The sequence below is a fragment of the Vigna radiata genome, chromosome 7 (assembly GCF_000741045.1).
Source record: "Vigna radiata var. radiata cultivar VC1973A chromosome 7, Vradiata_ver6, whole genome shotgun sequence".
In the NCBI taxonomy this organism is placed as follows: Eukaryota; Viridiplantae; Streptophyta; class Magnoliopsida; order Fabales; family Fabaceae; genus Vigna; species Vigna radiata.
In genome coordinates this window covers 26,544,420-26,569,813 of record NC_028357.1, presented here as the reverse complement: position 1 = coordinate 26,569,813, position 25,394 = coordinate 26,544,420, and the positions used below count along the sequence as shown (strand labels likewise).

At 32.5% G+C, this 25,394-nt stretch overlaps 1 protein-coding gene across 3 annotated transcripts; it reads right to left on the bottom strand.

Annotated features, from left to right (window-relative positions):
* Nucleotides 1-13,655: 13,655 nt before the first annotated feature.
* LOC106768550 (BEL1-like homeodomain protein 4) lies at nt 13,656-21,693 on the bottom strand. Of its 3 annotated transcripts, none has more exons than XM_014653764.2 (5): nt 21,119-21,693; nt 19,594-20,980; nt 18,067-18,452; nt 16,776-16,836; nt 13,656-14,530 (listed from the first exon to the last, which is right to left on the bottom strand). In XM_014653764.2, the coding sequence occupies exons 2-5, from the start codon at nt 20,887-20,889 to the stop codon at nt 13,946-13,948; spliced, it is 2,328 nt and encodes a 775-aa protein (XP_014509250.1). In that variant the 5' UTR covers nt 20,890-20,980; nt 21,119-21,693; the 3' UTR covers nt 13,656-13,945. The 3 variants fall into 3 exon arrangements, with proteins under 3 accessions (XP_014509250.1, XP_014509252.1, XP_014509251.1); XM_014653766.2 differs by having other exon boundaries at nt 21,572-21,692; XM_014653765.1 differs by lacking the exon at nt 21,119-21,693 and having other exon boundaries at nt 19,594-21,109.
* Between the last annotated feature and the right edge of the window lie 3,701 nt (nt 21,694-25,394).

Sequence of the window (25,394 nt, the reverse complement as noted above, 5' to 3'; positions counted from 1 at the left end):
TAAAATTTTAAATTAAATTAAATTATTATTAAATTTTTATTAAATTTTAAATCTCGGAATGAAATTTAGAAAATTTATATAAAAATTGTATAGATTTTAAAATCTATTAAAATGATATAGGATGACTTTAATAAAAGAGAGAAAAAATTAGAAGGGTGTAGGTTGACTTTAATAAGAAAGAGAAAAAGTTAGAGGAGTGCAGAATCACTTTATGAAGAAAGAGAAAATATTTAAATAATATTAATTAAGGTTAAAATAGTAATTTTTGGAGGCGCAGGATGAAAGCTTGGAGGTGGAGGATGAAACACCCTTGGTTAAAATGGGTGACAATCTTTCTGGTGGAATTTATCTGAAAACATTAATCTTGAAATTTGGCATTAGATAAAATTATGACAAAAATGAATTCGTTATTCTTAAACAATAGAGACTAGGGGCCTAGAATCAGTCTGACTGGGTTTTAAAAGCCCTTTAATTTCTAGGCCTAAGCCCTGGATCGGTGTACTAAAAGCTCGGGCTTTTATTATTACATTCTTCTAAATTTCTACACTCACTACCTTTTCTTTATTACCAAAACTGCCCTTTTAATATAAAAAATGTATAGATCCGTAACCATCTTCTTTATACTCCACTTAGGTTACCCCTTTTACATATTAACTAGATTGTAATTTTTAGAATTGAAACTTAACATTTGTTTGTTGTTGAATGAGGTCGAATTTTACATAGAAGATTTATAAGGTGTGACGTTTTGTTTTCAATGATTTCATCATCGATTGGAAGTCTATAAAAAGAAAAAAAAGATATAATAATAACCCTACTTTGGAGTTTCTCTTAACTTCTTTATTATATGTAAGCATTTTATATGTTTTTTTTTAATATTTGTATGCACTTTTTAGAGACTTTCTTGTACCTTTGTTGATCATATATAGTACATATATTTCTTTGGTTTGAATATGATTTTTACTCTTATATTTATAAGTTTTCTACATTACATATACTTATGTCTCAAGGATTCTAATATAATTTTCCAAGTATGAAGAAATTTTATTTTATTACTTATTAATATAGTATTGAGTTGTTATTTTGATATATTCTCACATCAGAGTGATATTAAAACTGTTTAGTTAAGTTTTTTTTTTTTTTTTTTTTTATTGTTTGAAGAATGAAGGCACATAAAAAATTAATTCTTTAAACGAAGCATATATTTAATTATAGGAAGGGAAAATAAAAGATTTATTACTTGTAAAGAATATGCATGTTATTGTCTTTGGTTCACAAAAGTTGAATTCCATGACTGATGAAAAATAAGATTTCTAACATTAGAACATATGATTTTATTAGGCATTTTTAAATGTCAATGTATATAATTTTGTTGTTCATGATACAAAATTCAAAACCTTATTGGATAAGGTTGAATTCCTAAATGTATTTAGGTGAAAGAGAAACAAATTGTAGATATTAAAATATTTTTGTAGAAATATAAGGAAATAACTCCTATTTTAAAATACTTGAATAGTTTTGAAATTTTAAAGATTGGTAATTATGTTGTGTTTAAGACGATGAGTATTGGTGATGTGTTCTTTCAAACCAATATGAGAATGAAATTGTTGTTGAAAGGTGATAAAAATTACTAAGATGTCTGTTTTATGCATATGCTTAATAACTATGGTTATAATCATTTTGGTTTTGAAAAGTTTTAAAAGATAAACTTGATGACGGTTAAAGGGTAAATTTTTTTTAAGTTACATTGAACACAATATTTGGTTGCAAAAAAAATGTGAATGTCATGGCTATAAATACGTCTTTGTGACATCGAAAGTTTGGTCATATAATAGAAAATGAAGGTTCTTTTAGGATTGAAAAAGGAAAGTTGAAGAAATGTTATAATTGTATAACTAATAATTAGGTCAAAATATCTTTACAATAAAAATGTTTAAACACTCGCGACATCCAATTCCATTCACCTAGGGTTTTATTCTTTTACCAAATATAAAGTGAAAATTTATAATTTAACGCTAAAATATAATTAAACTAGATAGATGTACAAATTAAAACACACAAAAAATTTACTAACCTTATTTAAGAAGGGACTAAAGTAAACATAACAAAGAAAATTCAAAGACTAAAAAATTGTAAGATTTTAATTGAATAATTAGACGATTAAAAGACAAATATTATATTACGCCTTTTAAATAACTTTTTATTTATTTTAAAAAAAAGTGTAGATAGAAATGTAGGGAAGTGTGAATAGTAAAATATGACATCCAAACCTCTTTCATTTCAGTGAAGTTGAAATAGCCCAACTGGTCTGCAGAACCGTGAAAGTGAAGAAAGTAACAAAGGAAAGCCCAGACCATTAAATTAGTGTTAACAATAGTCTACAGCATAAGCAAGCACGTGTCTAGAAGAAATATTATACATTTCAGTCTAAATATTTTTATATCATCTTTATAATTTTAGCTGGAAACATAAAAAAAAAATGAAGAAAATAATGCCTTAAAGTGCAAGTTAACATTTTTCTTTCATAAAGAAAGGCGAAAGTGATTCGTATATATTCTTAAAGGAAGTACAATATACATTAGTGTATTCCAATATACTTTCTACTACTACTAGTCATTAAAATTTATAAAATTGTTTTGTTGATTAAAAAAATTATAAATCTCGATTTTTTGCGATTTTCAGTAACTTATTTTATTAATAATATAATTAATGTGTCAAAAAGTAAATGGCTATAATTTAGTTATATAGAATAAATTCCAAGACGAAAGATTACCTTGCTCAATTGGAATTCCACTTAAGATTTCAAAAAATAATTTATGAACTGTTTAGTTTGAAAATTCTTTTTTTTTTCTGGATTGAGAAATAGTATTTTGTTCATGTATACTTATCTAAAAATTGATCTTTATAATTTATAAAAAAAATGAAAAAGTTGATTTGTTTTCGAATAAAAAAATTGTAGAAAAACATTATCTTACCATATAGTATCTTGGCGTAGAAAGACAATGAAATTAGAAAAGCAAATGTATGTTTTCCTTTTCTGTTTTTAAGGTGGCCTGGGTATCCGTGTTTGTCCCATCAAAGGGTTGGGGAGTGAGAATCAAACATTGTCCTCTGGGGAGTTCAGCACCTACAAAGCATGGGTTGGAACATCACCACCACTGTATCTTTGATTATGATCTCTGCCCTCCTCATGTTCATGTCCATGCATGTGAATGTGACATTGTCACTGTCCACCGTAACCACTTGCTACCACTCCCAGGTGGAAAAAAGGAGACACAATTTCTGCCAACAAAGATGCTCCTGTCTAACTTCTTCACATATCTATATATGCCTCAGCTTTCGCTAGGTTAACATCTAAATCTCAGGTTTGCTTTCATGTTCTACACATCATTTTTCACATTCATAGATGTCAATTTTACAACTTATAATATCTTAAACGTGATTCATCTACTTTTAAATTTGAACAAGTTTCTAAAAATACACTAACATTATATCTGATATATATGTATATATATATATTACAAACCATGGTTAACTATACTGTGGTGACATAGTATGTTATGATATAAAAGATTGAAATGGGGAGAGATATATAGGTGGTTGATTTAATTTCATGTGTCCTACTCGTTGCTGTATCTGTCCCTAAGTCCCCAAAAGTGAACACAAAAAAGCCAGAGACATTCCTCGAGTCTCTTTCATTGATTTCAAGTCCACATCACACATTTCAGCTAGCAGAAATGAAAACTGCTTTTAGTTTTACTCTCTATGTGAAATATGAGTACTACCTCATGGGAATTCCAAAAAACATGTACCCTCATTAAAAGCTTTTAACTAGGCATTAGTTTTCGTATACCAACAAAACTGTAGGGAATCCATTCCCGGTTTTTCACACACATCAAGAAATTACACATAGCAGGACCTCTCTAGTTTTATTGCATATGCATTTTTTTTTTATTTCTTACTCTATACCCAATTTTCCAATTTCAATTCAAATTCAATTTTCTAATGTTACTCTCACAGTACAAATGCCACACGGGTCTCAAAAATCTNACCTGAGAAGGGAAAAATTCAAAATCATCAACTGATATGTATATTAGATTATGAGAAACATGAATTGCATAAGAAAGGAACTCTACCACACTTTTTTTTCCATATGAAAATATCTGCATCCATTTCTACAAGCTTAATTTCTCTCTTTGTGCAAGTTTCCACTTAGCCCCTCAAAAGTTTGTCTTTGCTTTTTCAATATTTGTTTCTAAGGGTTAAATGTAGATTCCCTCTACATGCATATTTGTTCAGACAACACCACACCAAATTGTTGAAAGCAAAAAAGTAATACTANAAGCCAGATTCTGCACTGGGGATATGAAACTGAAATAACATANTAAGGTCTTGATTAAAACAATGATAAAAGTACATTAATTAGAAATATTAAATTTCATAGATAATTAATTTCTTAAGTATTTGCACTTAAGAATAACAGTTAGTAAAATCATATCAGAATACATAATGCAGTTAAAGGGTTTTCTTCGACCGAGAATTGAATAAGTGTTCAGTGGTCCTGGACTGACCCTAGATGATTGTGCTNTTCGTAGGCCCTTCTAACCAAACCTTATCCCGCCTCATCCTTTATAGGTTTTCAAAAATTGAATNATGCTCGTTCATTTTCTGGAACCTTTACTTTTTCCAAGAACAAAGTTTGTAAAGCTTTTAATTTCAATTTAAAGTCTGCAGTGGTTGATTGTTTTTGAAGAATAGAAGAGAAGCATTATTCAAAATGCTAACAAGATGTTTTTCGAGGTTTGAGTGAGGTAGCACTNAGCATGCATATACATGTGCTGGACCACATGAATTATAGCATTGAAAATGGAAAAGAAAAGCAGTGTGTAACTGAGAAAAATGATTACGAGATTATATATATATGTATCTAGCTAGCATCAGAGCAGATCGTACATCTTATCAGAATTCGCAACCTTTGTATGGAAGAGGATTGGTAGCATCACGTGGGCTATCGAAGCCTAACTTATCTAAACCACGTTCTCCATTTATTCTTTTACCTAATTCTTTCATTTTACATACCACTCTTCTGTTCCAGACATCATTTGCTATAACTCAAAACAATAACAGCATACATGATCAGGTTAAAACAAGTAAAATGGTGACTGTCAAAAGCATTTGGCTTTTGCTTGCTTGCTTGCTATACTGGTGCAATGACCAATTCTTAATCTACATTGGATGTTAAATATGTTTGGTGTAAAGAGAGTTGAAGTTTTGGTGCAAACAATGTCACATTTTAAACAAAAATTTAGATGAGTGCCCCCACAGTTGAGGTTATGATGAGTACCTAGTCTTCCATTCTGGCATATGGGAAATGTGGGGCCCAGTGAAATTTGCTGTCATATGGACCCTACAACATGCTCATTGGTGGTCAGAAGAGTGGGGTTTTGGACGTTCATATCAAAGTTTTGTCCTCTTCATTCTTATTCAATGTGCAAAGTAATACGTTAGAACAGCTAAATAAGACAAATAAACCATTCTTCTGAAGTGGGGATTCCCTTCACAATCTCCTTCATCTCTCAGTGTTCTAATAATGTTCATCAATATCCACAATGCAGTGTTTCTGCAAAAGACCCTACCTTCTTTATCTTGGTGTTAAATGTTAATCACTCCACTACCCTACACTCTTCATCATAGGTTTTAATGCATTCTAAATGATACTATAACTCAGTTAATGTTTTAGTTGGAGCAGGCATCAGTTTCCTCCAAAACATCAACATCTCATGTCGCTATGACAATCAAACTTATATCACTGAACTATTTAGTACATAATAACTATAAATATCATACACTATCAAATTATTTAACTGAGAACAACATTCTATTTTGGGGGGGTTTAAAGTTCAAAACAGCTTCTTTTGGAATCATGTTTCATCTTCCTCTAGTTTTTAATTAATTCTCACAATCAAATATGTGTTCTTGAAAACAAAATGTGATAGCAATCTTTAGTAAAAATGTGTCAATAGTTTTGATAGAAAAACCATTTTCCATAAGATATTCATGAAACACATCTCAATGCATTTTAATGCTTGTAAAGCGCATCTCATAGCATTTTTTTAAATATATTTTGATATTACAAATTTTATTTTTTTATTTTTTACATCTTGTCCTTTAAAATAGTGTATTTAAATTTACAGTTAGACCCCTTATTTTATTTATACTATATATTAATAAAAATTGAATAAATAGAATGAGGATGGTCCATAGATGAGATTCTTTAGGCGTGTTGCCTGGATTGTCAAGCATTCTGGTATAATTCATTAAATAAAATACTTCAGTCTTGAAGGATATTTTCTGAAACTAAATATTAAAGAAAGTGACATTACACAACCTCTCACCTCCTATTACTATCTTAACAAAACCTCTTTTAATTTTCTCTCTTCTTTCTGCTTTAGAGGTTATAAAAAGCTGCAGTTTATATGTTACACTATGCTATCATTCAGATTATTGTCTATGTCATTATATATAAATATGAGGCATGATGAAGAAATATGAGGGTGAGTGGAAAAAAGATATTGAACGAGTTTATTTGTGCTTCTTTTAGAGAAAATAAATTAACATAAAATAATTATATTAGATTTTTCTAATGTTGTTTAATTAAAAAAAAAAAACTAAAACAATTTTGTAATTCCTAATCTTTTATCCCTTTAAGATCCATTTCCAAGTATTTTTATTTCATTTGCTTATTTTTACTATGGTAGCTTTCTTAGTACATGAGTTACTGTAATCACTCACTTTTTACGAAATGGAATCACATTATTATGGCCATCCTCCTAAAAAGATGATATCTAAGTTAAACACCTCTCTTAGATCCCGTTATCCTCCTAAAAAGATGATATCACATTATTTTTTCTACGCTAATAAAACTGTTTCTGGACTTTTCTAAGTCCAAAGTTTTCAGTCAACGTTCATATAAAGTATTTTCTAGTTAATAATACTGAGATTATGTATTTGTCTATATAAGTTACAGTTATTTATTGATTGATGTATATGGGAATGTTCTTCATCAATCTTTATGGACTTTTATTTGGATGTTTTCTGAATTAGAAGTCTATAATAATTATGTTTTGTTTATAATGACAAAGTTGAAGCGGTAATTTTTCATATTTAATGACAGTTGAATATTTAATCTAAAAAATATAATTTGAATTTTTTAATCTAAATAAAATATTTAAAAAAATTAAAATAAAGATAATTCAAAATCTAATATATTTTTCAAATTGAAAATTTTTATAACTTAACAGGATGTCATGCTTTTTTGAGGGATTGCAAAAGAAATTGTCATTATAATTTTTTCAACTAATGATAAAAGGTATCCTTAATAATAAGTTGTATTTAAGGAGGGCAGGCCCCCAACTTTGGTTTTCTAATTAGTGTTCTGAGTAAAGACCAACCTAATTTATTTTTTATTTTTGTATATAATACTTGAGTTTTGTATAAAATCTTAATCTTGTAAACGATAATCAACTGCAAACTTCTATGAAAATTCTCGATAACACAAAAGATGTTTACACTTGTGATTCTCATCAGATTTAATTTGAGGAAGAAGTCATTTTTTTTGGCATTTTGGGCAGTCAGATCATGTGCATAGTCACACCTCTCTTCGGAGTACTCACTTGAGTTTTTTCAAGGTTTTAGAGGTACTTAAAGCTTGAGAATCTTAGAGCATCTTGGTAATAATAGATTCTGTCCAACTCAACAAGGAGATGGGAGGTTATTAAACTTTTGCATGTTGTGAAATTTTTACCCTTACTTGACTGTGTTTTGGTTTGATGATAGTGTAAATTAGAAAATTTTGCTTGCTTAGAGTTTTAGTGTTTTTTCTTGTTGAATATGTCTTTGTGTTTGCCATGAATGTATGTTCAAATTTACCGTGTGAAATTTTTGAGAAAAGCACTTGTGCGTTTGAAGCTAAATTGTGAATTGGTGGTATAGTTGGATTGAAGGTTTTCCTTGAGTTATTGTTCTAATTGATACAATGTATAATACGTTTTTAAAATGAATCGAGTTAAGAAAAGAAAGTAAAAAATTGATTAATTAACAAGTTAAAACTATGCATATGATGTGTAACATCCCAAAAATATAGATTAAAACTATAAAAGGAGTTAACATGTAATAATATGATAGAATAGTGGAAGAATTTATACTATAGAGTTGGGATATATAAAATACCCATAAAATTAAAATTGTACAAATTCTAAGAGTTTTATACAAATTAACCGCTTAAGTCAAACGGTTCTAGGTCTAAGCTTAAATCAAAGGGTGTTACAAAATATTAATTCATATCGAACGATCATACAAAAGGCTATAAATCGAACGGTTTTTACACGAATTAATAAACAACCTATTGACCGAAATGTCCTACACTAGCTTCAGGGTTCTCATTCTCTAGTGCTTCCTCCGGTAAGTATTCATCGCCTTCTGCTCACATCCACGGGATGATCATCGCAGTGAAGAGAACGATCGAATGGACAACCAAAGATAAGACAAAAGAGTAGGGAAAACTTATGTAATTTAATTAATCATAATAATATACAGGTTCATGGATATCATACACAATTCATACATACATTTCAAAACATATCCAATCAATCGAATGCAATCAAGGACCAAACATTCAGTACATATTCTGATCGACTACTGACTTGACTCATCCGGATTGTATGAATTATGTAGCTACGACGTTTATGCACCCGAGTGAAACCTAGTTGGGATGCCCTCAACAACTGCCACCCAAGGTTAGTCCAGTGAATATTACCTCGATACATCAATACCCTGAGGCTAAAAGACCTCCTGCCATTCTCACACATGAGTTACTTCTCTCTATGTAAGAATGAGTAATCACAAAATATCAGGATAAACGACAGCTTAGCATACCACATTCGTACTTTACCATTCAAACCATTCATGAGATATTCCTCCTTGGAACCCTCTTTCATATTCATTTCATATAAATCTTTAAATACCATCATACTTATCCACCAAAATAATCAAACTGAATAGTATAGTAAAGTCACAATGATGAATAAAACCTAAAGGAAGTAGTGCTATAACCTATGAACATGATCGAATGGTAAGAACACCCATAACTCAAGAACATGACTGAACGGTCAAGTAACAAGTTAACTCCAGTATGAGCCGAATATAGTTTAAGACCGAACACTAATAAGCTTGAGTCGAATACTAAATACTTAGACATAATACTTATACCTTAGGCCAAACACTTAGAGCTTAGGCCGAACACTTAGAGCTTTGGCCGAGCACTTACAGCTTAGGCCGGACACTTTGACTACAAGACTGAGTTCTCTTCAAGAAACCAAGTGCTTGTATGAGACTGAACACTCTTTAAGAGACCGAGTGCCAGTACAAGACCGAACACTCTTTGAAAGACCGAGTGTCAGTACAAGACCAAACACACTTTAAAAGACCGAGTGTCAGCACAAGACCGAACACTCTTTGCTAATAACTTATATATGTAAAGCCGACAACGAGAATAACTTAACATTTAATCACATACTGAAGACAAGGGAAAATCTTGAATACTGAACTCTAATCTGAATACCTTGACTAAGCTGACTACTAAGTAGAAAATAGAAACTCATACTTAAACCGAATACTTAAAATTAACCAATACAAGACCGATCGGTCATCAATTGCAATTCTCTACAGAAAGAGAATCCAGTCAAGACCGAACGCACCAAGGTAAAACCGAACGATCACGAATGACTCTCGGTGACCATTTACAGAATTCTGCAGAATGCAGCAGAGTTAAGACTAACCCTATTACTACCCAGTTTTTTCCTTTATTCGAACATTAAAACATATCAACAAACATGCAACATTCCAATATCAATCAAATCATCAACATACCATCATTCAAACATGCAACCATTTTATAGATAACCATAATTAAATTACATGTTTCCCTTACCTCGAAACCCAAAAAATGCTATGCTCTCACAATTTTTCTTACACTGCGAGTATCTCCTATGGCTTCCTAAAACTTTTGATTGGAAAGAAAAAAGACCAGTCCTAGAATCAAGGGTAGAAAACAATTTCAGAAAAGTGAATTAATGAACACCTGCAAGCCAAACGGTGCTTGCATGCATCAGAACACAGAGACCTCAAAGGACAAGGGCTTTGAAGTTACCAGTTCCAAAACAAAATCTAGTCGGTGCAAACTAACAAGCTTGACACCAGGAGTGCCTAGACGATGGCCGATTGGTGATCGGAGGAAGGAAATGTTAGAATTTGTAGAGAGAAGGGAGGAAATTTCTAGAGAGAATGAGGAGAAAATGAAGATTTTCATAAGTTGGAGAAGAAAGGTTGCATGCAAAAACTGAAGCGTGATTTGAAATCTTTCTTTAAATACTATCGCTAAAACTGAACGGCCCACTCAGCTGCAGCCACCTGTCTCCCACTTTCTAAATTTCTCATTCCTCACACCCACACATGGATCCCACTAAGATGGGGATTTTATGGGTTCTGATATGATGTCATGGCACTGAGTGGTACGAAGTGGGCGTTGAGTGAAAGCCTTCAATTTTAAAGACAGTAATCAATTTTGTGACAAAGCGTTGGATGATGGTTTGTACCGTTGAGTACCAGTCTTATTTTATGATAGAGCATTGAGAAATGGTTTACTGCTGAGTGCCAATCTTATTTCGTTACAAAACGTTAAGCGTGATCTATGCTACTTAGCAATAGACAATGTAGTGTTTCCAGTTGATGTGAAATCTTGATTTTTGATAGTTTAATTAGTTTTCTTTTTTTCTTATATGAGTTCATTTTTAATGGTTTTAGTAATGATACGAGTTATTATGATATAAGGAATTCCATGGGGAAAATTGTAGTGTTGTGTTTTCTTTAGTGTATGTATTGGTGTATGGATTCATGTAAAGAGAGATCTTGACACTCTAATAACCATTTACACTCACATAAAGTAGAATGAGGTATGTGGTTAGAGTAACAATAGGTCCTAGTCTAGAGACTTTTCCTTGGCATAAGACGCAGAGAAGATTAACCTTATGTTCATTAAGGTGAAACCCATTGACAATAGATATGTAGATTTGTAAAGGTGATAACGGTTGAATTTAGTGTAATCTGTGATTCAATTTTGATACTAACTTTACCTTTTCTGATTTAGAAACATGTTTGGACTCTTATTTTTAGTTATTTTTGTGAATAAAAGAGTTGAGGTTATACTAATACCTCCGTATTATTGAGTCTCAATTGAAAATTTTTTTTATTATTCAATAGACTATAAAATTTTATTAGATATTCAATTAAAAATTCACAAATTTATTTAAAACTTAATTTAACCTAAAGTTTTGACCTTTCTTTTAGTTGAACTAATGATTTATAAGTGTAGAAGAATAATAAGCTCGTTTTTTCTTAGATGTAACACTTTCACTAAACTATAACTATGATATTTATTCAAAAGAGGACTAATTCAAACTTTTAAAGATTTAAAATAAATGGTACCTAGAGATTCATCTTACACAAACATAAATTTCAAACTTCATATTATATCTATTTACTTCCAAGTTGAGCTATTATATTATTAAATATGCATAAATATCTAGTCATGTATCAAATGCAAGGTTTTTAAAATTAATAAAATACATAAACAGAAGGATAAGTAATTTGAAAGATAAGCAATTTGAAATAAAGATGTTAATATAATAAGACCATTTCATTAATTTCATCATAGAAAAAATCATAATTAATTAACTTCAAATATTTATCCACAAATATAGATTGATGTCTTCAGAACACCTGTAGGAAGTGAATCATTTCACTAACACCGAAAACACTTGAGCACCAGTATGCAAATTGTCCCATCATAATTTTTGCAAACAAAAGTCAAAATACCTTACTTAATACAATTACACATATTTATAATTACACATATTTTATGAATTAAAATTAAATAAATAATTAAAGCATATTTTTAGTGGAAAAAAAGTGAACTTAGTGTTAATATATCTATATAACATCTCGCCTATCCCAATTTGTTTAAATTCTCTTATTGTAAATATGTACTATTTTATCTCGTTAGAAGTAAATACCTCATAAAAAGTTGAAATATATTAAGAAAAAAAAAATCAAGAGTTATCCTTCCTATAATATTACTTTCTAATAAGTCAAATTATTTATACAATGATTATATTTTTTTAAATATTAATCATTTTACACTAATATAAATTTATATCAAACCTTTAAGTGTATTGTAAATGTATCAATATTCTGTGTCAAATACTATTAGGTTTGATGTAAAAAAGTTTGTCACCAATATAAAAAAGTTATATTGAGATGAGTACTTTTAAACTTGTTTTAGTTTAAATATTGCGTATCGATTTTAATAAAATAACAAAGAAGAGTTGGTGAATTGAGAAACTAAACATAGAATAGAGGTTTGATCACATAGGAAAAAAAATCGAGTTATACAGGATTTAAGGATATTCAATACTCTAAAAATCTGAATATCTTTAAATCCGTTCAACTCAATCTTCTCTTCAAGTGATCTAACATTTTCCTAGTTTAACTTCTCTGTATACTAACTCTTCTTCAACTTTATTAAAAATCTTTCTTTTGATATGCAATACTACAAACTAAAGCAAGTTTCAAAATATTCATTTTCATTATAGTATTTTTTATTTGGTGGTAAAAATGAATCAATATGAAGATTGGTGCTTCGATTTCGATTTGAAATGTCATAGTAAAAAGTTATAACTTTTTTTTTTATCAATACTACATAATCTTACAAACAACACAAAAAGACATTAATACAAAGTCATTAAGTTTCCAATAAACATTCACGATCATAGATGAAAATGTAAAAATTAACAAACAAACTTCAATAGAAAAACAAAGTCAACTATGACGTAAAAATGAATCTCTTAGTCATAATCATTTAATTGGGTGACATCAAACCCTAACAAATAAGAACATTTTCACTGTTTTTGTATAGTAAGAAATGAAAAGAACCTTCATGATATAAAAAATGAAATTCATGTCGGACATCTTTTTATCCGATGTAAAACAAATTAATAATGTCAGATAATATAAATAATCTGTTTTACTAAAAAAATGTGTTACATAAATCTATTCCTCTTATTTACAAAAATGAAATCACATTTTTTTCATTAACTTATTCACTTTCATACATAAATTAAGTAACATAAATTATTATTTTTGTATGAACAATTTATGAATCTCCATATATTTTTTATTTATAAAATCACTTTCTACGAACCATTTACATATTTCCATATATTTTTCTCTATGAACTATTTATGAGATCACTTTCTTGCCAAATATACTTAATTTAGTTCCGTAATATTTTCAAATTCTTTAATAACTAATTATAATAATAATAATAATGTATGTATCATATAATAGAAAAAAAAACTAAAATATAGTCTCTATTTATATATATATATATATATATATATATATATATATAGTTTTAGTCCTTTAAATTATTTTTCTCTTAAATATATTCTTAAGAAGTTATAAAAAATTAATTAGATCAAAATTAAGTTACAAAAGATCAAGTAGCATATGCGAGATAAGAGTGCCATAAGTTACTCAATTAATTAGATCAACTCCTATCAAATTAAAATACAAAAACTACTATACACTCACAAAACGCAAGAGCTTACACCTTTATCTTTTCTGTTCCCATCTTTCATAAAAATGCATCTTCAAGAGGAGGAGCTAGGATCATAGAGATTCTGAAAAATGGTTTCTTTTGATATATCATATCATAATAATCATATTATTATAATAATAAAAATAAAAATAAATAGTAATAATAAAGCAACCTCCTATACGTATCATTATTATCTTTATGATCATGTGAAGTAACAGAGGGAATTGATTAAGTTTAGATGCCTCCAAAGTCCCTAACGGAGAACGGAGTTTTCTCCGGCATGTTCCCGGAGTGGCGTAGCCCTAGTGTCAGTGACACGTCACCTGCGGTGGTCCCAAACCTAATCAGTGTCGAACCAATGTCAGAAGCGCCAGGACCAGTCCCAAACTCCGCCGCAACGAGGCTACCGTGCCGGCACGAGTCATCAGCCCCCATCGACCGGGGAAGCTCGGAGGGCGGCGCCACCTCAGAGGCAGTGGCGGTGGTTGAGGAGTTGGGTTGTGTTTCCGAGAAGGCTCCCAGTGGCCTGTTGTTATTTATTGGAGCGAGTGAAGGGTCGCTTTCGGTGTCGGATCTTTTGGCTGTTGGTGGTGTCGTCGCTGTCGATGTTGTTGGAGGCGGTGGTGGCGCTGTTGCTGTCGATGCCGTGGTGGAGGGCGTTGGGGTTTGTGCCAGTTGGTGGCCACTGTTATTGCTGCTGCTTTGGTTTCTCTCTCTCTCCTCTTCTGCCCCTTCAGCTTCCTTGAGTTCTTGTTGGTACATGTCTTCCACCATGGGTTTCCACAACCGAACCCTTGCATTAATGAACCAATTTGATACCTGCACAAGCGACACGTTTAATCCATCCACCACCTTAACACAAATACCCCCATTCCAGTAAATACTACTATGATTACTACTCTAATGCCATGTTAACAACTATGCATGTGTATGCATGTATACTCACATGACATGTCTTTGATAAATCTGTCATCTTGTGATGAATGAAAACGAGAGTATTTTTATTCTTAAAATCGCACGTATCTTTTGACCCACTAGTTGTATTAGACAAATACCTATAAGATGACCTAAGATTATTGTTTTGCTAGCTGCTTTCTTTACTTGTTCAATTGATAATGAAATTTCTATCTATTGGTATAACTATAAGGCAACATGTGGCGCATAAATAACTAAACAACATATATTAAGAAAGAAAAGAAAGTTGCAGCATGCATATATTTATATACACACTCATTAAAATATAGAAATATATATCCATCCGCTTGACACAGTTGGGTTTGATTAGTGTAGGATAAGGTTACGATATATATGGCATGGAAAACCTCAACTATGCATATGACATTGACCTTGAGCAGTTTTATATTTCTACAAATGTCGATAAATCTTCGTAGTCGAGTCCCACTTTATCAAAGTGTTTAGTATGCATCTTTAGACAGAAGAAAAAAATAAAAAGAGAGAGAGAGAGAGAGCAGAGCAGAAAAAATAAAAGCTAAATATATAATATCCAGGTTAATGATTGAAAAAATATTATCGGCTCTGATATACCAGAAAAAGGAAACAAAAAAGATTGCTTTCTGACTCATTACCGTTTGTCCCTCCAAGATAAATTGTAATTAGGCCATGAAATATGTTCTGAGTGGAGTGGCATATAGGACAGCGAAATGACATTTGAGAATGATAATGCAATTATATGTAGTATATAGACCCTACGAGGCAAAGCTATTTATCAGCAGATTGTTGTTAGAAGCTAGGGACAGTGCTAAGTATAGCCCGATGTATATATAGACTCCAGACTGTTTCCTACCTCATCTCACTGACTCTTAGAGGGTGCAGGCAACCATGAAACAGGTAGGAAGTTATATACTATACACCGTGTTTTTCTTTCTCCCTGATTAGATCTGTGGTAAATTGTAGCAGTAGCTTTTTCCTTTGGATTTTGGTTGTTCAGGGAAAATACAAGGTACACACTTTTGATGCAGAATTGCAGATGTAAATCCATTAAGAAAACATACAGGAGGAGGTACTGTTTAATGAAAAACAATGGATACCATATTTGTAAATATATATATATATATATATATATATATATATATATATATATATATATATATATATATCATTGTGGAGGCATAGTTTTGTTATGTCTTATGTATCTGACATTTTTTATGTACAAAAGACATTAAATGATTCAGATAGAACGTGCCAAAAATTAAGAATAGGTCTTATCTTATGAGAGTATGGCATTCTAAATTAGCTGATTATGTGTAAGTAAAGAAAAGTAAAGTAACATTGTGAATTGGCAGACAAAGATGCGTGAATACGTAAGATTGACATTAATTGACCGAGTATATAGAAGCATAAACTTGTAAGGAATTTACCACAAGGAGATTATGATATTTCCCAAACATTATTTATTTCCCTTATTTATGGTCCCCATTGTGTAGTTGGGAGAAGTGAAGCCAATTGATATGAGAGAGAAAATGAGTGACAGGGAGAGGCAGGAGATTCTAAAACACTATACTTTGATCTTTTTTTGTTTTAAATTGAGAAGAAACAGCAAAATTTCCATGTCCTATTGCCTCTGTACTTATGCCTGCTCTTTCAATTTCAGAATTTATGCCACCAAGGAAAAGAATCCAAAGTAAATTAAAAAAGAAAATCTAGAAATTTTAATAAGGTTGTTTTTTAAGGAAATCATATAAGTTAGTTTCATTAAATATGTCACAAATAATAACTTGATAGAAAAAAAAAAAAAAAGTTAAAGTGGAGAGAGGAAACTAGGAAACAATTGAAGCCACATTGGTGTTTGTCTTTCTCTAAAGGGAAGAAAGATCAAGAAGGAAAAGCACAGAAAGAAACCCCAAAACCATGTAAGTTGCATCTGAACTTACTGCTGGTCCCTTCTCATTGATCTCATTCATTTTTTTTCCTTTTCTTCTTATAATTGTTATAATGTATGTGGTCCGTGCATGTAATTAATTATTATTACTGTGCTGTGCTACACTACACAAAAATTGTCTCTTTCTCTTTCTATTGTGGAAAGCTAAGAGTGGAGGGGACGAACCTGATTTCTCGATAGCCCAGTCTGTCGTGCCAACAGATGCTTATCTGCATCGCTTGGGTACCTGAGAAAGAGACCAGAAAATGACATCAGAGTCCTTGCCTTAACCGTATAAAGAGACACCCAGCTTTCTGTACCCTTAGCTGAGTATGAAACCTTTCTTTCTGTCCCTTCGTGGGCGTGAGAATCTAAGAGAAACAAAGAAAGATCTACGTCCTAGCTGCCATTGCAGAAGTAAAGTAGATCGCTGTACACACTGACCACTACTCTCTCAACTTTCTTTATCCCACTTACCTATCTTTACTGCATTACCTCTTTTCACTTCTTGGCATAATAATCCCATCTCAAATTTTAACACCCATATCTTCTCTTGCCAGGAGTAGTAATCCTCTAATTTTTATACAAGAATATATATATATATATATATATATATATAAATACAAGAAGAACGAAATAAAAAGAAACAATTGAGTGTGCCATATACACACAAAATTTATACACGCTGTTTATAAGAGAGAGAGAGAGAGAGAAAGAGTAGGGAAGAAATCAAATTCCGGTTAAACCAGTAACTGGTTACATATATACATGCATGTATCTATCTTTCTATATCTTTACAGCTTTTGGCTGTCGAGCTTACATGCATCCCAAGGACTCTGCAGTATTAATGACTGTTGTAAACGATCCTATGCATAATGGCTTTTAGATTCCCTCTTTCGGTCTTTCCCTCTGCGACTCTTTTTTCCCTCTTTGTTAATTAACGGAAGCCCTGCTACTTTTTTCCTGTTATGGATCGCGGTATCTATCGTATTGTGTGTTATGCTTTTTCACATTTTAAAATTAAATCTCATTATGTCTCACTGTCCCTCTCCTTCACAGTCTCGCAATCATTAACTGCCTTTTCTCTCTCGTAAGTCTAACATACCACATTTCACCCCTAATTATATCCAAGTAAAAAATTAGAGCACCTCCTCCTCCCCCATATTTTCCCCCCTCTAAAGAAATCAGCTTTCTTTCATCTGATAAAACCCTTTTATTTATAGACTTAAAACCAACCCTTGTTTCAATGCTATTCTACTCATACAAGTTTGAATCTTACCCTAAACTTACATGTTTAACGCCATGAGGATTCACTTGTTTCCCACAGGATTTCTAACTCACATTTTCGTCGTTTGAAATTTACCCCGTAGGTTAAAAGATGTAGAGAAACAAACATGAACATGCTCATGCCAATTTTAAGGATGACTGGTTTTATATATGTAAGTAATAATGAAGGAGAGAACATGAAACAACGTACGGATGAAGGAAATGCTCGAAAAGCCAGGCTCTCAAAATGTTGACAGATCGTTCTGGCAACCCTCTCTGGGGTCTCCAAGCTTCCTGTTCCATCATCCCCATTTGGTGAAACGCTCTTTGCTGTCTCAAACTTTGTTCAAGCATCTTGAGCCTTGGGGTCTCTCCTTTGGTCAACCCCGAGTTCCCTGCCCCATCTTTCTCTCCCAACAGCTCACAACTATGCTTCAGTTGCGCTGTTATGGCATCCTTTAGACACCTAAAATGACGAGACATTGCTTTTTGCGCAAGTGCTGTGTATGGCACAGCGGAACCAAAACCCATCACCATGTCAAACGAGTTCACCACCATGTGCATTTGCTCGCAGTAGTGACTGTATCTCCGATCTACCTGCAAAACCGCATGAAGCTTCTACAATGTCAATAGATGATATTAATGAATTATGGTATGGCTATTAATTGGTAGGATGCAGTGCTGAAAGAATCACCTGTAACAGTAAATGCATGTTCCATCTCATTACTCATATCATATTCATTGTGCGGTTTGTGAAAAGCTGGGTGAACTAACAAGCATTAATTTAGGAAAGAAATGGGTACATGTATGGTTTATTAAGAATACGATATATGGGAGTTATTTCACTCATGCAAATAGTGAAACAAAAACACACGTGTGTGAGGGATATGCATATACATGACTTTTTCTTAATAAAAAAAGGCTATGGAGGAGTACTTGTTGTGCACAGTACGGTCAATGCGAATGAAGAATGTGCTTGGGTTTGTTTCATTTTGAAAAAACAGTTATAGAGAAATTGAATTGGGAAAAGGATAGAAAAAGAAAAGACTGTTCTCCCGAAATATATATATATATATATATATATATATATATATATATATATATATATATATATATATATATATATATATATATATATATATATATATATATATATATATATATATATATATATATATATATATATATATACCTCTACCCGGTCATCTGAGATGTGAACAATGGGTTTCACTGCAATATTACTAAGATGGGTAAGGATCCGAAGGAGCAGTGGTGTTTCTAACAACTTGCTATGCAATAATATATATGATTGGTGATTGCCTTCCATCTGTTTGGTGAGTCTTAATAATCAGAAGAAACGTCGCTTCTTGATGGACGTATTCTCCTATAATGGTAGTGTCCCGGTTTCGCACTTTCACCAAACAATATATTTTTTTTCTTTTGTTAAAATAAATCCGAAAAGACTCTAAGATCTTCCCACCAATCGAATCGCGAGATTAAAAAATCGAGTAAGGATTAAAATAACGATCAAATCCTCACCAACCGATCCTAAGGAGTGGAACCCTACTATACCAGCCGGCTTTTCATTTTGTTGAATTTTAGATACTCGCTGGAGAACTGTGTTTTATTATTGGACTAAGAAAATAATTAAATTCCAAGACCTTGACTCTAGAAGAATGAGAGAAGGTAAGAAGAATTCAGAGGTATAGAGAGAGAGAGAGAGAGAAAGATTACATGCCTCGTCAAGCATTGTTAGAAGTTTGACCTTCCTCCTTTGATGCTCAATCCTATCAGCTGCTGACAAAGGAGGAACATCCTTTGATAAAGACGAGGAAGCACCGCCGCCGCCGCCACTACCTCCAAGATTGGAGCTAGGGTTTGAGAGTTGCCTATTGAACTTGTTCTTCTTGAACTGGCCCCTCCCAACACTGCAAAACTCTTCAAGCAATTCCTGAGCAGCCTTGATATACTTTGAATTCCTCAAGGCGTTGACAACACCTAAGGATGATGTGGACGATGATGCCGCAAAGCCAACATGCCCCTGATGGGTCTGTCCCAGCAATGCTTGGTGGTGATGACCCCCGAGAGCACTCTTATATGAAGAGGGTCCTCCACTAGCTTGATTGTAATACAAAAACCCACTATCCCCCATCCTAAGTTCCTCCGCTTTCGCAGCTTCTAAGGAGGACGACAAGGATAAGGAAAGTCCTTGACCGTGACCGGGGCCTTCCACAACCGTACTGGGTCCTCCTCCATCTTGAGCAGTGTCAGGGAGCCACGTGAATTGACCAAAAGACCCTCCTGAGCCCGGAGGAAACGTGGGAAGTAACATGTGGAGAGTGGAAGAAGGAGGCGGAGGGGGAGAAGGGGATCTGGTGGTTTGCGGGTTCATGAGAAAAAGCTGCATGGCAGCTGCTGAGTCTGCATTAATGCTTGACATCTGATGGTGATGATGGTGGTTGTGGTGATGATGATGATGCTGATGCTGAACTATGTTGCTGCTGCCACTGTCACGGCTATTCACACTGCCATGATGATGATTTTTGGAATCTCCCAACGGTCCCAACCCGGTTAGCATCCCTTGTCTGTTTCCGTACCACTCGCTGCCACTGCCTACTGCTCTTGCCGACGACCGAAAAGTCGCCGTCATTGATTGCTGTTGTTGTGCTTGATGCTGTTGTTGTTCCAATAATTCTGTGGCGGCACCGGGAGGAAAAGTGAACATCTCTGATAACATCCCTGCAGTTTCGTATACCGGGAGGCTTCCCGGTTCGTCTTCCTCTATGGGAACCAAAGTTTGCTGTGGCTCGAAGCCCTGCACTCTCACTTTGTCCCTACGAATCTGCTGGTGCTGCTGTTGTTGGTGAGGGTCTTGGTGACTCATGGTTGTAGCCGATCTCTGGAACCCATTCGGGAAGCTGAAGATTCCTTGGTGGTGGTAATCTTGGGACATAGAATTGGAATGGTGTTGCTGGTATGTCTTGGAGTGAGAAATAATAGAAGGAAGGGAAGAAGAGGGTGTTGCTATTCCCATGCTAAGATCTTGCTCATCATCTTCATCATCATCCTCTCCCTCGCCTTGTCAGTAATCGAATTGATCAAGGGTCGTGCCGGAATAAACGAATCTGAGAATGAGAACAAAAACAATCAACCACATCATGTAACTGAGGTCAATTATACACAAACCATATAGAGATAATAAAATGGAAAGAGGAAAGAGAAGGAAAATGGGTTTATATAGGCTCCTCTCATGTTCTTCTCACCTAAATGGTAATTTTCATTTCATCATCACTTTCACTATTGTTCATCATCTCTTGTATATATATATATATACACACACAAATATATGTATAGATACACATATATGTACATCTTAGTGGTGGTGAAGGGTATGAAAGGATGTGAAGCTCTCAGACATCGTTTTCCCTTCTGTGGTATTGAAAGCCTCTTGAATTCCTCCACTCTCTCTCTATCTACCTATCTGAGGGACACTCTCAGACATATAGATACACACTACACGCTCTCTCTTTCTCTCTCTCTTTCTCTCTCTGTGTTGTCGCTCTGTCGTCTGTCGTCTCTTTCTTTCTCTTTCGCTCCTTTACTTTCTCTTTGTTGCTCTTTGCAGTGAGTGTTTTTGCAATCAGCTTGTGGAAAATGAAAGATGGAAGTTGCACACAATATATAAAATTGAAAATGGAGGCTTTGGGGGGACTCACATATCTGTCTCAAATAAAACGCAGTGTTTGGGTTGTGTGTGAGAGAGAGAGAGAGAGGAAAGAGAAGCGGTCGCTGTTCTTCCTCTTCTTCGAACTTTCACCTCCTCCTTTAGTATTTCCCCCTACCAATAATGCCTTTTTATATTTTCTTTTATTCCACATCACACAAAATTAACATATGTGGTAATAAATCGCAAGCCAAACAAAATATTCATATTGTTAAATGACCACAATGACCTTATCAAGTCCAGACAAAATAGATATTGAAACTAGCTAGTAACAAAAGAACACAACTTCATGGAATTGTAAACCATAACCAACTAATTTAAACCGCTAACTTCTTATATATTTAACGGTGATTTATAAATTACCTCTAATTTTTCACTTCTGCAAAAAAAAAAATCTTAAATTATTTAAAGAAATGTTTTTGTTAGTAGAACAGAGATGAAAATAAATAATATTGGAATATTTAGTGTTTGTGAAATGTTGGATTTGAATACGTGGTTTGGAAAGGAACGCAAAGTAGGGAATAAAATAAAGATAAGGTGAGTAGAAAGTCATCTGGATGATCGAAACTACCCCAACTTTTTAATGGGATGGAATGACAAAAAAGCCCTAAAAAATGATTGGAGAAGGATGAAGAGGAAGAGAAGGTGTAAGGGTATTGGGGGTATTTGATAGATGAATTAATATGAGGAGTGATGTAAGAAAGGGGGAAGAGAGAGATAGTGATAAATGGGGAAGGGTAAAGAAAGTGGATGGATGGCACGTGCCATTGGATGGGCAAAACAGACAAGTTAGGTTTAATTGTGTGGGAGACATAGTTTCTGAAAAGCACCCATAACCGCTTTAAGGAGGTTTGGCGCTGTCACTCACAGCCATGTTCATTATTTTCCCTTTTTATGAACCCTTTCATTTTTACTGATGTTTCTTATGTTTCGCCTTCTCTTACTTGCATTTAATTATCATCTTATAATGGTGTTAAGTGTTAACTTTAACTTCTCACCCTCATTCACCTCTACGGAAAATCAATCCTATGCTACTTATTCATTCAATCAACCCACATGTACAATAAATCATCATCTCCATCCATTAACAATCTAAATTCTCATTTTCTTTTCAATCAGAACATATTTTTAAATTTTCTTATCTTTAATTAAGAATATTCCTTAAATAAGCATTTATTCTATAGTATATTTCAAATTTCAGATTTTATCTTTTAAGTGTATAGACGAAAAAGTTTCCAGTCCAGTAAAAAAGGTGCACAGGACTATCTCTCCATTAACGTAGAAGGTTAGTTCGTTTTAAAATAATTGCGTAGGATGATGAAAGGTAAGACATGCAATCTATTAATTATATATTAATAAATCAACATCTCTTGTATGGTTTATTTTCTACAAAATCATAAATTGTAATAAATTGCACCAATCTATCAACAAACAACCAAAGGCCTATAAATCTTGCACTCTTCACAATATTACATATTCATAGGCATCGTATGTCCCAAAAGACATGAGCTTTTCCTATTTATTATAAAAATTAGGCAGCACTGTTGTTCTTTTATATACCAAGCATTGCATGTATTGGAGTATGTAAAAAGTGAGACTTTGACTTTTCCAGACACAACGTACTAAACAGTTCCTTTCACAAAATCTCTTAATCATAAATAAACTAACTTTCGCTAAACTAATCAAATATTTTCAACCCTATATATAGTTAAACTATTTTTTGCCAACCTAATGAAAAGAAACGCGCATATTGAGTTTTTTTTTTTTCTTCATTTCAATGTGCTCTTTAAATGGTCTTTTTTATTTTTATTTTTTGTGATTGTTTGGATGGATGAATATAATGGATGCATAATTGAGTTTTATTTGTTTTTTCCTTTGAATTGTAGCATATTTCCTCTAATATGGGCTGTTAGTGAAAGAACAAGAAGAAGACTTGAGTTTTAAATACTTCTCGGAATGAGAAATATTCTCTAGTTAAACTTAGAAATTTTGAGTTAACATATAATTATATAAATAAAAAATTCCAATTTGATGTTAATTATAAGTAAAAACATATTTATTAAATTAGTTTTTATATATAAATTATACCAATTTAATCTTTGCTACCATTATTTTTATTTCACACCGAACATTTTTCATTCAACTATATAATGCTCTTAAATTAGTCCATATCTATGCGTAATATATAGATAGATAGATACACACAAATTAAATATGAATAAGCTATTATACGTGAAAGGGTCAAATTAACACTTAATCGCAATAAATATTAAACTGATATTTCTGTTCATGATAATTTATTATATTTTTAATCACAAATACAGAATTGAAGAATTTTTTTTTCTAAAACAATTGATTCTTGATTGAGTACATATATATATATATATACACACACACACCCTTTGTAACGATTAAAGTTTATATGTCAAAATTTAACATCTATTTATATATGGATAAGATTATTTCTTATTGTATTAACAATATTTTGTTTAGTTGAAGAAAGAAAGAACCAAGGGGCAAAAGATTTGTATATTGATATAATTTATTATGTTACTCCAATAAGTTAAACTCCCAGAATTAATTAAATGGGAAGGGAATTATTAATGAAGAAGTGGTGAAAATATGTTTGGAACGTGATGCATGTATAATTATTTAATATTTTTATTGAAATGCATGAGAAAGGAAAATTACTTAGTGAGTGAATTTGGCATTAATAGTAATGAGAGTTGGGTAGCGTATGGGTGTGGTATCTCCAAATGTGGAATATGGTGATGAATTGTTGGATGTTTCCATCAATCCCAATATTAGCATAAGCTCACTTATAAATTCACCCATTGGTTGCTAATTAAGCAGATAACTTCATTTGCCGTTTCCCCATAACTGGTATAAGACAGTTTGTACTCATTTTCTCTTTTCGAATAAAGTTGTAGTTGTAGTTTTACGGAGACATAAAGGAGTTTAAGCAACCACATAAATGCATGCTCTTAAAAAGGTACACTAATATAAAGTCTTAGTGTACTTGTTTAAGTACATAATGATACAAATAAGAAGATTTGCAATTTTCCTTCAATACAACAATAAATATGTGAAATTCTTAGTGGGACTGTGCTCATTGTAAGAAAAGTAATATGTGAATACATAGTGGTCTGCCCTTGTAATACGTAAAAATATTGAATTATGGTTAGGTTGAATGAAAGTTATAGTTTTATAATTAGAAAAAGGTTTGATGGGTTATTAATAAGTGAGATTTGTTTGGTTCCTTGGATTGCAAGTAGGAATATAGAATACGAAAATGGGAGAAAGAAGGAATTGTGTTCTTAGAAATGCAAGAAAGCTAGGTAGCTATATATATATATATATATATATATATATATATATATATATATATATATATATATATATATATATATATATATATAGCTCTCAAACCTTAAGACTCGAAATTACTACTCATTACTCAAACACTCAATTGAGAGAGGGAAACGAAAGACTTTGCTTTTCTTTTTCAACTCAAAATCTCATCGACAAATTGACATCCCAACCTTCTTCCTCTTTCTGGTGACGTCACATGAATCCCACCCACACGTACACAAATCGCTCCCATTTCATCATTGCTAAAACCTAATTATCCTCCACTCACGTGCCAAAATCCCCCACGCACGTGTTTCTTTATCTTTGTTGAATTTGATTTCTTTTACAAGTAAGTATTGTTTTTTAAAGTAGTTCACGTTCTGGCTGCGAGTGCCGCACTGCTTTGGGAAAGTTTGAAGGAACAGGAGCCACCCCTTTGTGTTTGGTGGTTAAACTTTTTAAAG